At 41.3% G+C, this 16,131-nt stretch overlaps 2 protein-coding genes and 1 pseudogene across 3 annotated transcripts in view; all 3 read right to left on the bottom strand.

The window, feature by feature from the left end:
• The window catches only part of LOC120565572, a 9,739-nt pseudogene extending 2,436 nt beyond the window's left edge, over positions 1-7,303 (bottom strand).
• zbtb37 (zinc finger and BTB domain containing 37) overlaps positions 1-16,131 on the bottom strand; it is a 103,672-nt gene that overhangs the window by 40,495 nt on the left and 47,046 nt on the right. The window lies entirely within an intron of this gene.
• On the bottom strand, positions 11,408-15,836 carry LOC120565573 (protein NLRC3-like). Its single transcript, XM_039811458.1, has 4 exons — positions 15,767-15,836; positions 14,156-14,286; positions 12,685-12,776; positions 11,408-12,462 (listed from the first exon to the last, which is right to left on the bottom strand). The coding sequence occupies exons 2-4, from the start codon at positions 14,269-14,271 to the stop codon at positions 11,408-11,410; spliced, it is 1,263 nt and encodes a 420-aa protein (XP_039667392.1). The 5' UTR covers positions 14,272-14,286; positions 15,767-15,836.

A 16,131-nucleotide genomic window follows, 5' to 3' on the forward strand; every position in this document is an offset into this window, starting at 1 on the left:
TGGGCCAGTTCTGCTCTATCCTGTACCTTATTATTTTTGTATTTTTTATTTTCCTGTTCAACATGTGATCTGTCTGGATGAGTTGTGTTAAGTCTTGTGAATAAACTCCACTACTCCCTTTATTTAAGTACTATGGATACACATTGTTGCAGTAGTATTAGTTCATTCTTTAACATTGAAGACAGTACTGTCTTTACCCTCCTTTGTTTCACAGTGTGGAAGGTGGCCGAGCAGACTGCCGCATCCTCTGAGCACTTGATGTCAAACAGCGGCCCTGCAGCCTTCCTGCCTGCTGATTGGAGGAGGCTCTCATCCCATTGGGCAGTGTTGTACAGCAGCTCCGCCTCCTGAGTCGTAACAAACACCACTCCAGTCAAAGTACACTGGAACACACCTGGACCAGGACACCTGAACCTGTCGGACACAGAAGGGCCAATCACAAGCAAGCTCTCCCTCTGTGGGTCAAATGATGTGCTGAGGTAAATGTGCAGACGTCTCCATTTTTATTCATCTCATACATCAACTTTAACACATTTTAGTCTTCCTTCCTGCTTCCGTCACAACTTGCGATCCATCCGACCGTCCAACAGACAGATCATTGATTCTTCAGCTGATTGATCAGGCGTTGTGAACGTCTAACAAAATCAGTGTGCCAGAATTCACCCAGATTGCTACAATATGTTGGGAGCCACAGATTTGGGCCTAAAGTCAGGCTTAATCTGCCCGGCAACAAAAACAAATAACAAATGTGATCGCTGTATTGCTGAAACTGACTTTCTGCAGCAGCTGCAGGAGTAAGAAGTGTATGAGCAAGTGTGAGCACTGAAAAGCATTTGAAGTGACAGGTGAAGTGTGTGTGTGTGTGTGTGTGTGTGTGTGTGTGGGGGTTCTGAAGCTGTTAGAACATCTGAAATGCAGTTCTGATGGAGTATACTGATGCACTAAAAGAGATAAACTGAACATTAGATTAGATTAAAGTGTAACTGCTGAAAGGAGTTGACTCAGTTTAAGGTTGAAGTATTCTCCATTGTATGATTGGGTTACCTGTATGAAGTCTTTCCAGACTCAGTCAGCAGCTCAGGTGTGAAATGGAACATTTCCTGAAATAATAAAAGAAGAAAAAGAGTTGATTAGAAACTGGCCACCCAACTCTCACTACGTTACCGGATCCTCACTGCTTCACTTTGTACTCTACGTACCTATTTAATCGGTATCCATCACTTCACTTTCTACTCTATGTGCACTATTTACTCTGTATCTATCACTTCACTTTCTGTCAGAATGACTAAATAATTATTATTGAGTGAAATGATTCTGCACAATTGAAGCCTGCAGGACTCTGTTTGACAGCAGCTGGTGGTTTCCAGAGATGAGGAAGAAGAAATGAGATTGAATGAGTTCATGATGAACAGGAAGAGAAGAGAGTGAGGTGAAGGTAGAAGTAAAGGAATATTACACTATGGAGGGTAAAATGAACCCCAGTCAGATCACTGACAAATTAATAAAATGAGACCCCTCTCTGGATCATCAGGAGACAGCTGGTCCTCTCTTCTGTCCTCAGACACATCAAGGTTTGACTCTGACGTGAGACGGATCTGGGGGAGAGAAGCAGTTAAATCATGTTTAAGTCGAGACCAAGTCCAAAGTGGGTTGGTATAAAGTGAAGACTGACTTTATACAATAACATTTAAACAGAAATGACAGATTCAAGACAGAGAAGAACAGCAACAGATCTGCTGTGGTTACTGGGATTAACAACAGCGCTTTAAAGCACACAGCAGATAATCTTCCAGTTATGCTCCTGCTTTAACAGCGTTTGTTTGAGATATTTACTCACCTCTTTCATGTCTGTCAGGTGCAGCCCTGTAACTTCGTCCTGAAGAGATAAACATGAATAAAGCAGTTATCTTATGAGGGAGAGTTAACCTAAATCCTTATCAGATGAAGCTTTAACACTGAAGAAACTTCAAGTGATTTTAATGATAATCTATGCTGCACATTGGCAGGGACAAGGATTCCTGACCCACACTTTCTGTCCGGGACGAACAGAAAGTGGTCTGGCCGTCGCCACCGGTACACTCATAAAAACTGCTAATACCACGGAAATGGTGTGATGGAAAATGTTAGTGTTTTTAAACCGTGACTTTTTCATACATTGGTACACCTTAACACGGTAACTAGCCCATATCTAGTCTATAACTGTTAAAAACCATCTGAATGTTCCATCTACTTTTAAATGTTACATGATAAATATTTAAATATGGAGTCTGTGATGAAATATATTCAGACAACACAATTTTAAGGGACAGATACATATATGATGATATATGATGTGACAGTAAAACATCAGCTGTGATTACTGGACTTCAGCAGAGCTTCTGCTCTGTATAAAGACCACATGGTTACTAAATGTAATGCTGGTTCTATGAAATAAGAGCCAGTGATTTGCAGGCTTCAGTCAGACTGATTTCAGTGCTGTGACAAAGATGAACTGATCAATTGTTTGGTGTTAAAATGAAAGAACACTTTGAGATCAGATTTGATGGTTGGACAGTTTGATGTCTCTGTACATGTTGTCATGCTGTCAGCTCTATTCCAGATTTATTTCCTGCAGACATGAACACCACAACTTGTCTTTACATCAACTCAAACACATGATCACAACAAGCTTCTGGCTCATCTGATTGTCTGACTGTCCTCTCTCTCCTCCTCGCAGCTTCACTGAGAAGGTTGGAGGTTTACAGGAAATACTGGTCCTTTGCTTTGATAACTGTGTTTAGTTCAATACTGCTGAGACCAGCATGGACTGAATTCAACCCTCTACTGACCACAGAGTATCCAGTCGATAGTTTGGATTCTCTACAAGATAACACAGCAGCTTCACTCCTGAATCCTGCAGCTTGTTTCCACTCAGGTCCAGCTCTCTCAGATGAAAGGGGTTGGACTTCAGAGCTGAGACCAGAGAAGCACAGCTATCTCTGACAAACTGCAGACCACCAATCTGAATAAAGAAAAATAATGAAGATAAAAATCCATGTCTAATCCAATCAATACTGTATTGATCCTTTAAACAGCTGCATTTTGAAATATTCTTTGGTCTCTTTGTTTTCATCTGTGTGTGTGTATGTTTGTGTGTGTGTGTTTGTGTGTGTGTGTGTGTGTGTGTGTGTTTGTGTGTGTGTGTGTGTGTGTGTTTGTGAGTGTGTGTGTGTGTGTTTGTGTGTGTGTTTGTGTGTGTGTGTGTGTGTGTGTGTGTTTGTGTGTGTGTGTGTGTGTGTGTTTTAGTGTGTGTGTTGTGTGTTTGTGTGTATGTATTCTGAAGGATCATTATCTATGATCAGACATTATTTGTGAAACACTTTGAAATTAACAGAAACCAAAGAAATATTTCTACTTCAGCAGGTAAACATTATCCATTTTAAACCAATATTACTTCAGAGGATCTTCTGTGTACAGATGTGACAACTTACCACCAATTATAAACATTAATACCTTTAACAACTAACAGTGGACATTTTCTACAGTTTAACAAACACTAGTTTTGTGTGACTGCAGAAAAAATGTACTACAAGAAACATGAAAATAAGACAGAGAACAACATTTACAACTTCATGGATTAAGTTGTGTTTGTACATAAATTAGGTTCAGTTGTTAATTAATCAGAGCTGAGACACGAGAAGCACAACTGATATCTGATAAACTGCAGTTCCACAATCTGAATAAAGAGTAAATGATGTAACCTTAGAAGACAATCCTCCTGTTTGAAATCATACAAATCAATAATCTTTTCAGAAATGAAGAAGGTTCAGAATGTAGAAGTTCAGAAGATGGAGATTCCAAACACCTGTACCCAACAGGATGATATCTCTTTTTGACAGGATAACACATTCTCACTCCCATTCAACACCAACAATAGACGGCTTGGTCAGGTGCCTTTGCCGTTTGTTATTGATGCAAAAGTCTCATTTAGCGTCATATTTAGACACGCTTTGCAGGGACCCTCGTCGTTCATTATTAAGACGACGTTTAACTGACATGGGGCACAAGAATGGGACAGTTAGGTTCAGGAAAAGATCATGGGTGACGTGGTGCAGTATTTTACAAATTGGGAGTGAGAACAGTTTGGACAGGAAGCATTGTACACATGTTCAAGTGTCGCTGGTCACAGATCAGACACAACTAAACATACTTTAAACACCTGCATTTGGAAATATCACGTTTCTCAGTTTGAGTTCAGACTGTTTCTGTGACAGAGAGATTCCAGTTATTATAAATCTAAAGATTCTGTAAAATACAGTGTTCTGAAGGTTTTATATTAAAAAGACCTTCTTGAAAAGGGACTTGGACTTCTTGAAGATCTTTTAATTATTTATATCTAGATGTCTCTCTCATGTGTCTCAGTTTGAGTTCAGACTAAATGTGTTCAAACTGTTCAGACTGACGCACAAACCCAGAAAACAAGTGAACTGAAGGGAATTTAAAAGTTCTTTTATAAATTTAAATCTGCCAATCATCCTTTATAATATTATTCAAATGTTATTTATTTATATATCCAAATAATATTAGAATATTTACTGCTCAAATGCAGCCTGTTATTAATATGTACTACACTACTCAGGCTTATGCATCGCCAATGCCACTATAAACATGTGGTTGTTGTTACCATCCTGTCGAGGTACCTCCAACATCAGCCTGGCCTTTGAAGGAGACCTCGCGTCATGGCATTACATTTCTGGCTCACCGCTTTGTTTACTTTCATTTTTCCACCACGAGTACACACGACAAACATAAATCAACAGAGATCTCTATAATGGAACATTATGTAACAAGTGTAGTGAAGCGGCTCTGTTGTAAAGGCTAACGGTGCTCAGTTAGCACAATGACATAATGTTAGAAAGCACAACCAAAACAATTTGTCATAAACTAAGTAACAAAAGTGTTAGCCACGATGCTTATGGCATTGATAACGGTCAATGGTGCTGTCACTAATGTTACTACAATGTGTTTCTTGCAGATTGTCACATTACTGAGAATACAGCTGTTAGAAGGTAATATATGAAGTGGGAAGCTAACACTGTCAGCTGCAGCTAACATAAACTTTACGCTGTCTCCATGAAGATCCCAGCTAAGCTCATATTACTTGCAGTTAGGAAACAAGAACAAGCTTACTAATGATAACCCTAAGCATTTTGGCTCGGTGGATGTTGATTTTAAGGTCATGTTAAAACAATTTCCCATCCTTCTACCGATTTTCCAGCCGCAACCCATCCCCCCACTAGTACTTAACCGTACTAGTATGTAGCGTTAGCTCCTTATCTTAAGAGACCCTCCACAATGCCTTGTGTTTCTACTCCTACTACCTTATTTTGTTTTATTTAGACTAACATATAGCCGCCATATATATTATGATCACTTAGAATAATGTAATTTTCAGATACAAATAGAATTAATTTTTTTACTCTTTGAATTATATTCAACAGCAAGTTGACTGATGACTTCTGTGTGACATCACAAACAGCCTTTTGCTTTTGAAATCCAGTTAAAGTCTGCTTTCATCCAGGCCGTCAAAGATGAAGAGAAATTCTAGAGCCAGTGAGCTGCTCTGCTGTGACCTCCTGTAATGCTGGATGGGAAACATGGAGCAGCTCCAGAAGACTGTACTGCATATCTTTGATAAAGACTTTTGGAATTTGTTCCAACAGCCCTAGTGAGTTATACACTGTATGTGAGCACAATACATGAACTGACCTGAGAGTCTCCAGTCTACAGTTTGGACTCTGCAGTCCAGCACACAGATGCTCCACTCCTGAATCCAGCAGGTCATTGTAACTCAGGTCCAGCTCTCTCAGATGGGAGGGTGTTGCACCTTCAGCTGGAGGCCACAACTTCACAGTCAGTCTCAGAGAGGTAACAGTCAGAAAGTCTGTGATGACATAATGAAAACATTTAAAATATAATCAAATCTGAAACTTTTTATCCTTAAAAACCAGACTATAACATTTGATCACAAAGCACATTCACAAGGGTCTGACGTTAGATTCAGATATGTTGAGGTGAGAGGCCACGTGACTCCTTTCAACCATTTCAAAAGATGCTCATTGTTGGAAACTAAACAATTTAAAGTTGCAGCTTTTATTTCACAAGGATGGATATGTTTTCTTGGCCTCCCCTTACATCCTCTCTCACATCAAACCGCTGGGTATTGCCTCTAATTTCCTGATAGATTTGATTCAGATTCATAAATTCAATGTTTATTTGGGGTATTTCAGTTGCAAAACTAATTTAGCTTGGATATGAAAGCCCCTGAGATTTGTGATACGACCGGCTGGCCTGCATTACCATCCAGGCAGAGTGCCTCTTCAACCCTGTACTTAGCAGAACACAGCTGTGGACAGCTGCAAAAGGGAAAATTAGCAACAAAATGCCTCCCCAACAACTGAGTGTGCAGGTGGAGAACAGATTTGCTGCTCTGCTGCAGGACCCTGGACATGACCTGGATTGCATCTCATCGTCACACAGCAGGGTAAGGACTGAGAGCAATTCTAAAAGTAAAACCTACAGGAAAGCTAACTACTCTGATTGTGGGTGACTCTGCTGTAAAGATATAAAAGCAGTAAAACACCAAAATACTGTTGTTTTCCCAAAGACATGGTGTCTGACTTGGCCCAAAGAATCCCAGATATCGTAGCAGACACACCCAACTGTGAAGAACATTATACTGCATATAAGGTCAAATTATGTTGTAAAGCAAGAGTCTGAAGTGCTGAATCGTGAATTTGTGAATCTGCTGAACACAGCCAGCTCCCTAAACACAAAGGTGTTTATCAGTGGCCCTATACCGCCAGTCAGAGGAGGAGCTGAGAGATTCGGCAGACTGCTGGCACTGAACAGATGGCTTTCAACTGCATGTACTGACCATTCTCTGCAGTTCATTGACAATGTTAACATCTTCTGGGGCCGCAGACATCTTTTTAAAGCAGATGGACTCTTCCTTAACAAGCCAGGAGTAAAGCTGTTCACCTCTAGCCTACTTTACTTTCTGCGAACACATCTGCTCCCTTGGCCAAGGACACGAGACAAGATGAATCAAAACAAGAGGATACACAACAAAGTGCGGCAGTGATCCAACACAGCCCCCACCTGAGCATAGATTTGACCATGGGAGACCACAGAGCGAAGATAAGAAATCTCAACCCCCTTCTCACCCGTCCAACACCTCCTCAAACCCCTTTAACAACCACAACGCCTTTTTGGACCAATCGCTCTCCCAATTCACCATTTCCCCTGCTTCACCCTGCCACATGTTGGGGTTCACTGACCGGATGGAACAGCTGGTAGATGCTGGAATCAAGTTTGCCCTAATGCCTTCTCCCATCATTCCCCCAAGCAGGCACCTCTGCCCCCTGAAGGACTGCAGCGAATCCCCTCTCCCCAGACTGATAAGTATGCTTGTGTATAAAATGAAACAAGCTTCTTTAACTGATTTATGCGGGGTCCAGGCTGCATGCCTAGTGGCACGCATGACTCTTTCCAGGACAAGCCTGGGCCTTGTGTATTAAATTCTTCCTCAATCTATGTTGTGATAGGTAATAGAAAAGAATGGTGATAGGTAATGGAAAATTAATGATGAATAAACAATTAACTGCAAATTTAGCAAATTTAGCATCCATTCCTCGTCAGCCAGCAGTCTATCCCAAAAAATGAAAACGCACTAACCCTAGCCCTACTAAACGTCTGGTCTTCGCAGGAAAATCTTTTTTAATCAATGATTTTATTATTAAGCACAATCTTGATTTTATGTTTTAACTGAAACCTGGTTAGACCATACTAACAGTGCTGCTGTTCTCATTGAGTCAGCTCCCCCAACTTCAGTTTTATGGGAGTGAGAATAGAGTGAATAAGAAAGGAGGTGGAGCCCATTTTGTTTAATGTCTCATTCCAATGTACTCAAATATCTTAGGGAAATTTTGCCTCCTTTTGAATAAATGGCTCTTCAGCTAAGATCCTCCCCTCAAGCTATACTTCTAAATATCTACAGACCACCTAAATACTGTACAAACTTCTTTGACGTACCTTTACTGAACTGTTGTCTATAATCTGTATTAATTATGACCGGTGTAATTATTGCTGGTGATTTTAACATTCATGTTGACAACCCCCAGGACCGAGGGACCAAAGAACTGTGTTGTGTTTTTGAGAGCTATGGACTGACTCAGCATGTGACACAGCCCATGCCCTCACTGGGGCCTCAGTCACTGAGCTTGTAGATAATTTCAACTGTAAAATTACAACTGTTATTGATGCTATTGCTCCCACTGGGGTCAAAGCTGTCTCTGGTAAGAAAAGATCTCCATGGAGAAATTGTATAGTGGTGAGAACAGAAAAAAGAGAGTGTTGAAAAGCTGAACGCAGTTGGCAAAAAACTAATCTCCAGGTCCATTATAACATCTATAAAGAGAGACTTCACATTTATAATTTGGAACTAAGGAATGCAAGGTGGTCCTTTTTCTCTGACATTATTGCCAGAAACAATAATAATTCACGTGCTTTGTTTGCTACTGTCGATAGATTAACTAACCCTCCAGTACCAGTAGTATCTGAACTGTTGTCTACCAAGGCTTGCAATGACTTTGCCTCCTTCCTCACAGACAAAATTCAGGAAATTAGACAAACAGTCAGTGCTTCAAGTACAGGATATGTGTTGTCACAGTATTCACGCAAAACAAATTCCAATATGACACAATTTCATACAATCAACCATAAAATCCTGGGAGGACATTATACAACATCTGAAAACCCTCCTCCTGTTGCCACGATATTCTACCAATGGGCCTTTTCAAAAATGTTTCAAATTGTTTGGCTTCAGATCTTCTGCAGATTGTAAACACATCTCTTCTCTCAGGTATCTTCCCACAGGCCCTGAAAACTGCAGTCATCAAGCCACTCCTAAAAAAGAACAATCTAGACACGACACTAATGAGCAACTATAGGCCCCGATATCAAACCATCCATTTTAAGTAAAATCATAGAAAAAGTGTTTTTCAACAAGTCAGCCGTTTCTTATCACTAAACAACAGTTTTGATGCCTTCCAGTCAGGGTTTTCGACCACACCACAGCACTGAGACTGCTCTTATTAAAGTCTTTAATGACATCCACTTAAACACAGATAGTGGCAAAATGTCAGTCTTAGTATTCACTTGATCTCAGTGTTGCATTTGATAACGGTCGACAATGACATATTACTAGACCGATTGGAAAAACTGGGTTGGTCTTTCTGGCTCAGTACTAAAGTGGTTTGAATCCTATTTAAAGAATAGGGACTACTTTGTGTCTATAGGTAATTATACATCTGAGCATACAAATATGACGTGCGGAGTCTCCCGCAAGGCTCAGTTCTGGGGCCTCTTCTGTTCAACATCTACATGCTTCCACTGGCTCAGATTATGGAAAACAAAAAAAGTTACCATAATTGCGGATGACACACAAATTTACATAACCTTATCGCCAGGGAACTATAGCCCAATACAACAACTGAATATGTGCATTCAACAAATTAACGACTGGATGTGCCAGAACTTTCTTAAATTAAATGAAGAAAAAACTGAGGTGGTTGTTTTGGAGCAAAAGAGGAATGATTAAAAGTCAGCTCAGTTTCAAACGACACAATGTTAAAAAAAACAGACAAAGCCAGAAATCTTGGTGTAGTCATGGACTCAGACCTGAATTTTAAAAGCCACATTAAGACAATTACAAAATCAGCCTATTATCACCTTAAAAAATATATCAAGGGTTAAAAGACTTATGTCTCAGCAGGATTTGGAAAAACTTGTCCATGCTTTTATCTTCAGTAGACCTGACTACTGTAACAGTGTCTTTTACAGGTCTCCCTAAAAATCAATCAGACAGCTGCAGCTGATTCAGAACGCTGCTGCTCGAGTCCTCACTGGAAAGTGGATCACATCACTCCAGTATTGAAGTCTGTACACTGGCTTCCAGTGCCTCAAAGAATTGATTTCAAAATACATTTACTGGTTTATAAATCACTAAACAGTTTAGGGCCAAAATACATTTCTGATCTCGTACTACGACTATGACCCACCCAGACCTCTCAGGTGGTCTGGGACAGGTCTACTTGTTGTCCCCAGAGTCAGAACTAAACAGGGGGAAGCAGCGCCTCAGTTTTTATGCTCCACATCTGGAAAAAATCCCAGAAAACTGCAGGTCCAAGCAACTCTCAGTTCTTTAAATGAAGGCTGAAGACCTTTCTTTTGATGTCGCTTTCTTTAAATAACCTATTTTATCTGCGTTTCTATCTTAAACTGTTTTAACTGCTCTTTATTTAAATTATGACATTCTACTACTGTTGTCACATTATAGAAACACACTGCTGACTCTGTATACACTGTAAAAAGGCTGTCTGTTGTGATTAAATGATGACAGAAGATACTTTAGCTATAAACACAAAGATCATCATCGCTCCCATTCTCACGGCATTTGAGACAACAAAGACATTTGCAGAGTAACATGTAGAAGTATTTACAATAAACAGGTTTATCTTTTATAGTGTGTAAGTTTTATATTGTTCTATGTGTGTAAAGTCTGTATGTTTACTCTAATACTGATGGTCTCAGCTTCACAGTAATTTAAAATGATAATCATCAGGACTTACCGAGCCTTCCGCGTGCCCCTCACAGCTGGAAACAGTCTCCATCGTCCCTCTGGTGTTGTGTTGTACTTCTCATGTCCAACTCATCCAGAACCTCCTCTGATATCTGCAGCATGTAGGCCAGAGCTGAGCAGTGGATCTCAGAGAGTTTCTTCTCTGATCTGTTCTCTGACTTCAGGAACTCTTGGATTTGCTATGGACTGAGCGGTCGTTCATCTCCTCCAGACAGTGGAAGATGTTGATGCTTCTGTCAGCAGAGATCCCATAAGTGTTCATCTTCTTCAGGTTTTTTGATGGCTCTCTTGATGATTTCTGGACTGCTGTCTGTCTGACCCAGCAGGCCTCCTAAGAGTCTCTGGTTGGACTCCAGAGAGAGGCCATGAAGGAAGCGAACAAACAGGTCCAGGTAGCCACTTTTACTTTGTAATTTCTTCATGGCTCTCTTCAGGAAGACATCCAGGGATGGGTAATGGTCATCTTGTTCCTTCTGGTCCCGCTGTTCTCCCAGGAAGTCCTCCCATGTGCTCGTTGTGTTAATGCAGCGGGGAACAAGGTAGACTACAGCCAGAAACTCCTGAACGCTCAGATGAACAAAGCAGTAGACTGTTTTCTGGAAGATCACACTCTCTCTTTTGAAGATCTTTGTACAAACTCCTGAGTACAGCGAGGCCTCTGTGACATCCAGACCACAGCGCTCCAGGTCTTCTTGGTAGAACATGATGTTTCCTTTCTCCAGCTGTTCAAACGCCAGCCTCCCCCAGCTTCAGAAGAACTTCCCCGTCAGCCTCCGTCAGCTCCTGTGGACTCGTCTCATGTCCCTCAGCATACTTGAGCTTCTTCCTCTTTGTCTGAACCAGCAGGAAGTGTGAGTACATGTCAGTCAGGGTCTTGGGCAGCTCTCCTCTCTGGTCTGCAGTCAACATGTGGTCCAGAACTGTAGCAGTGATCCAGCAGAAGACTGGGATCAGACACATGATGTCGAGGCTCCTGGAGGTCTTGATGTGGGAGATGATTCTGCTGGACAGCTCTTCATCACTGACTCTCTTCCTGAAGTACTCCTCCTTCTGGGCATCAGTGAAGCCTTGTACTTCTGTTACCCTGTCAACGCACGCAGGAGGGATCTGATTGGCTGCTGCAGGTCGGGAAGTTATCCAGACGAGAGCCGAGGGAAGCAGCTTCCCCTGGATGAGGTTTGTCAACAGCACGTTGACTGATGACTTCTGTGTGACATCAGAAACAGCCTCATTGTTGTTGAAATCCAGGTAAAGTCTGCTTTCATCCAGGCCGTCAAAGATGAAGAGAACTTTAGAGCCAGCGAGCTGCTCTGCTGGGACCTCCTGTAATGTTGGATGGAAAACACGGAGCAGCTCCAGAAGACTGTACTGCTCATCTTTGATCAAGTTCAGCTCCCTGAAGGAAAGAGGAATCACCAGACTGATATCTTGGTTCTCCAAACCCTCGGCCCAGTCCAGACAGAACTTCTGCACTGAGAAGGTTTTTCCAACGCCAGCGACGCCGATCATCAGAACCACTCTGATGTGTTTCTGTTGATCAGGTAAGGCTTTAAAGATGTCACAGCACTTGATTGGAGAGTCATGGAGGATCTTCTTCTTGGAAGCTGTCTCAAGCTGCCTCACCTCATGTTGGGTATTAACCTCTTCACTCTGTCCCTCTATGATGTAGAGGACAGTGTAGATCCTGTTGAGTAGGGTTCTACTTCCTGTTTCAGCTCCTTCAGTCACACGTTCAAATGTCTCCTTCAGTCTGATCTTATGTTTCTGACGACCAACATTCACTAAAAAAAGAACAAACGTGAGAGACAGAACAAGAAAAAGAAACATTAACATTCTGGTGATTATTTTTATTACCAACATGAAAACAATCCAGTTAAATTTCAGATGGACTTAAACTGTAATGATATTTATAATATTAAATGTCACAACAAATGTCTCAGTATTCCAACAACCAGTGGTGTGTTCAGACATGAAGACATCAGCAGACAGATGGACAGACTTACTTTGTTCAGAGTTGTTCTGATTGGCTGTCTGCAGTCCAGTTCTGGTTCTGGTTCTAGACAACTGCTCCTCCTCAGAAACATCACTCCTCTCTCTATGAAAACATTTCATTATAACTAAAATGATTTGTTGATTGTTGTTGAAACATATAAAAATTTGGCCAAACTGTCTGGAGTCAGTTAGGTTTCAACAGAGGGTAGAAGTGGTCTGAATATAGGGGAAGACCAGCATTTAAAGGAACACGCCGACTTATTGGGAATTTAGCTTATTCACTGTAACCCCCAGAGTTAGACTAGTCCATACATACCCTTCTCATCTCTTATTGGGACTTTATCTTATTCACTGTAACCCCCAGAGTTAGACTAGTCCATACATACCCTTCTCATCTCTTATTGGGACTTTATCTTATTCACTGTACCCCCCAGAGTTAGACTAGTCCTTACATACCCTTCTCATCTCTTATTGGGACTTTATCTTATTCACTGTACCCCCCCAGAGTTAGACTAGTCCTTACGACTGTATATCTCTCAGAGTTAGATCCATACATACCCTTCTCATCTCGTGCGTGCTGTAATGCTGTCTGACGGCTCCAGTGGCACAGTCAGCACAGAATCCTGCAGGTAACTGGTTCCAGTAATCCTACTGCTCCCAATAGGTGACAAAATAACACCAACATGTTCTTATTTACATGTTGTGATATAGTCATAGGTTGTACAAAAAACAACCTAACATGAGACACAGCCGTCTTCTAACTGTAAACAAACCGGGAACTATATTCTCAGGCGGAAGAATATAGTACTTGGGCGGAGTGATATGCTCGCAGCAAGCCTGTCTGAGAATATAGTTCCCGGTTTGTTTACTGTTAGAAGATGACTGTGTCTCTTGTTACGTTGTTTTTTGTACACGCTGTGACTCTACAAATCACAACATGTAAACAGGAACATGTTTGCGTTATTTTGTCACTTTTGTCACAATTCGGAGCAGTAGGCTAGATGGAGCCAGTTACCTGCAGGATCTGTGCTGGGCTAAGCTAATGCTGGAACCGTCAGACAGCGTTACAGCACGCACAGAGATGAGAAGGGTATGTATGGACTAGTCTAACTCTGGGGTTACAGTGAATAAGATAAAGTCCCAATAAGAGATGAGAAGGGTATGTATGGACTAGTCTAACTCTGGGGGGTACAGTGAACAAGATAAAGTCCCAATAAGAGATGAGAAGGGTATGTATGGACTAGTCTAACTCTGGGGGTACAGTGAATAAGATAAAGTCCCAATAAGAGATGAGAAGGGTCTGTATGGACTAGTCTAACTCTGGAGGTTACAGTGAATAAGATAAATTCCCAATAAGTCTGCGTGTTCCTTTAATAGAATTTATAGAAATTTAATATACAAACACATAATCAACGAATACATGACATCAGCAGGACAAAACTAAAACTGAGTCCTAAAATGAGTTAGTAGCAGTTGTCTTACTTTGTGTCTGAGGGTCCAGGTTCATTACTGAAGTCTGGAGGAGGATCTCTGGACCGGTCACTCTTCATAGACAGACAGCCAGACTCTCCATCCTCCTCTTCCTCCCAATCACTCATCTTCTGATCTGAGGTCTGTAGTAGGAATCAAGATCAAGATTGACTCCCTGACGAAGGCTTGTATGCCGAAACACGTCAGAGTACTTTAAGATTTATGATGACCAAGGCATAAATAAAGGCTTTGTCACAGTCAACAGTCAGTGACTTGTTTATTGCTAAGACCATGGTCAAAATTAAAGATTTAATAATAATGCAATAACTATAACAATAACTTATTTCACCAGTAAATTGCTGTTGAACCCCAGATGGGAAAAGGGTATTTTACAATTACTGTGAAAGCACCACGAGGCTACCTGTTTTAAGTGAACGTACCGTCTGTGTTGTTTAATTCCGACAATGGCAGCTGCAAGTGAACGCACCGTCTGTGTTGTTTAATTCCGACCATATAAACATACTGTATATCTATGGTACTACTAGTACTACTACTGTATATCTATGAATTGCGACAACGGCAGCAGCTGCTGCGCTGCAGAGCAGACTGTTACATCCTGTTGAAGTCCTCCACAGTGAAATCCAGTCACACTTTACACTGTTTAACGTTAGCTGTCAGCATTTTACCGGTGTTTAATCCAGCTGCTAGCTAAAGGTAGGCTAACGTTACATGCTGTCAGGTGTAGTGTAAAGTCAAGCACCGAAATGAGGCACCAAAACGTTCGTTCTTATTCGGTCTCGTTACTACCGTTTAGGTCGGCACCGGTTCCCTATTGGCACCGAGTTTCGGTACCCAACCCTAGTCACGATGCTGGTTAACAACTAGTTCAATCAACCCAGGGTTTCCCAATCCAGCGGCGCCAACATTCACATAAAAGAGGCGGTGTTTGCAAAGCACGACCAATCAAAAACATCTACCAGAGCCGCATATTTAATATAAGAAGAGCAAACTACAATTCTACATAAACATGAAGAACACATGCACAGTTTTAAAGGGAAATGCAATACAGTCACTGCTTCCTAAAACAGGAAGGAAAGCTGGCAAAAAAAAATATCAACATCACTTCCCCATCAGTCAGGCACAAGATCTGACCATAATTACACTTGTGTTTTTTATAAACTGCCGTTGCTTTAGCCTTTTATTTCAGGTGCAACCCTGGCAGTGGTACGCGATCATGAGAGCAAGTAAAAAATATAAAAACATAATTCAAACCGACAAATAGTCTATATGTAATTCACTCCACTTAAAATCTATATCTTTCATAAAAATACCCATCAAGGAATGTTAACGGGGTTGTCGGTCTCTAAATGTTTTAACTTTTCTGAGTGCACCCCTCTCTCCATGCACCGAGCTCCACCTGATCTTCTAAGAACGGTGACGCCGTTATCAATCGAGTATTGATTGGTCAGTAGGCGGAGCTTTAACACCGGTTGATCTCTGATCTCCAAGTTAACCTGCTCCCGACCAGGTTAGGTGTTCAGCATGAGTTACCACGGCGATTGAACCCGGTAACAAGTGATCCACCTTTGTGATACAGAAAACCCTGGTTGAACCTGAAGTTACCTCGTTAACCCCAAATCTTGCTTCGTAGTCCAGGCCTCTGAAGTCAGTCTAAGGTAAAACAGGAACACTGACTGTGAGAGCACAACATTCAGAAGAAACAAGTTTGAACAAGAGTCAATAACAGGAAACACCAATCAGGAAGTTACTAACCAAATGTTGGTGAAATATGCAAGTGGCTGGTACATTTGCTTAACCCTTGTGTTGACGTCGGGTCACATTGACCCGTTTTCAATTTGTTTTATATCAGAAGATATTGGACGTAGAAATAAGCGCTGAAAATGTGTAGAAGAAAAATGTAACAAAAGCAAAAACAAACTGTGGAAAGACTTTTTTTTCAAGGTAGACGGGAAGACAACACAAGAGTT

This window comes from Perca fluviatilis, chromosome 9 (genome assembly GCF_010015445.1).
Source record: "Perca fluviatilis chromosome 9, GENO_Pfluv_1.0, whole genome shotgun sequence".
Lineage (NCBI taxonomy): Eukaryota > Metazoa > Chordata > Actinopteri > Perciformes > Percidae > Perca > Perca fluviatilis.

Coding starts and splice junctions, on each gene's coding strand:
- LOC120565573 (XM_039811458.1), bottom strand. CDS start 14,271: ATGAGTGATTGGGAGGAAGAGGAGGATGGAGAGTCTGGCTGTCTGTCT. Junction 12,777..14,155: donor CCTGGACCCTCAGACACAAA/GTAAGACAACTG, acceptor ATGTTTTCATAG/AGAGAGGAGTGATGTTTCTG. Junction 12,463..12,684: donor TCAGAACAACTCTGAACAAA/GTAAGTCTGTCC, acceptor TTCTTTTTTTAG/TGAATGTTGGTCGTCAGAAA.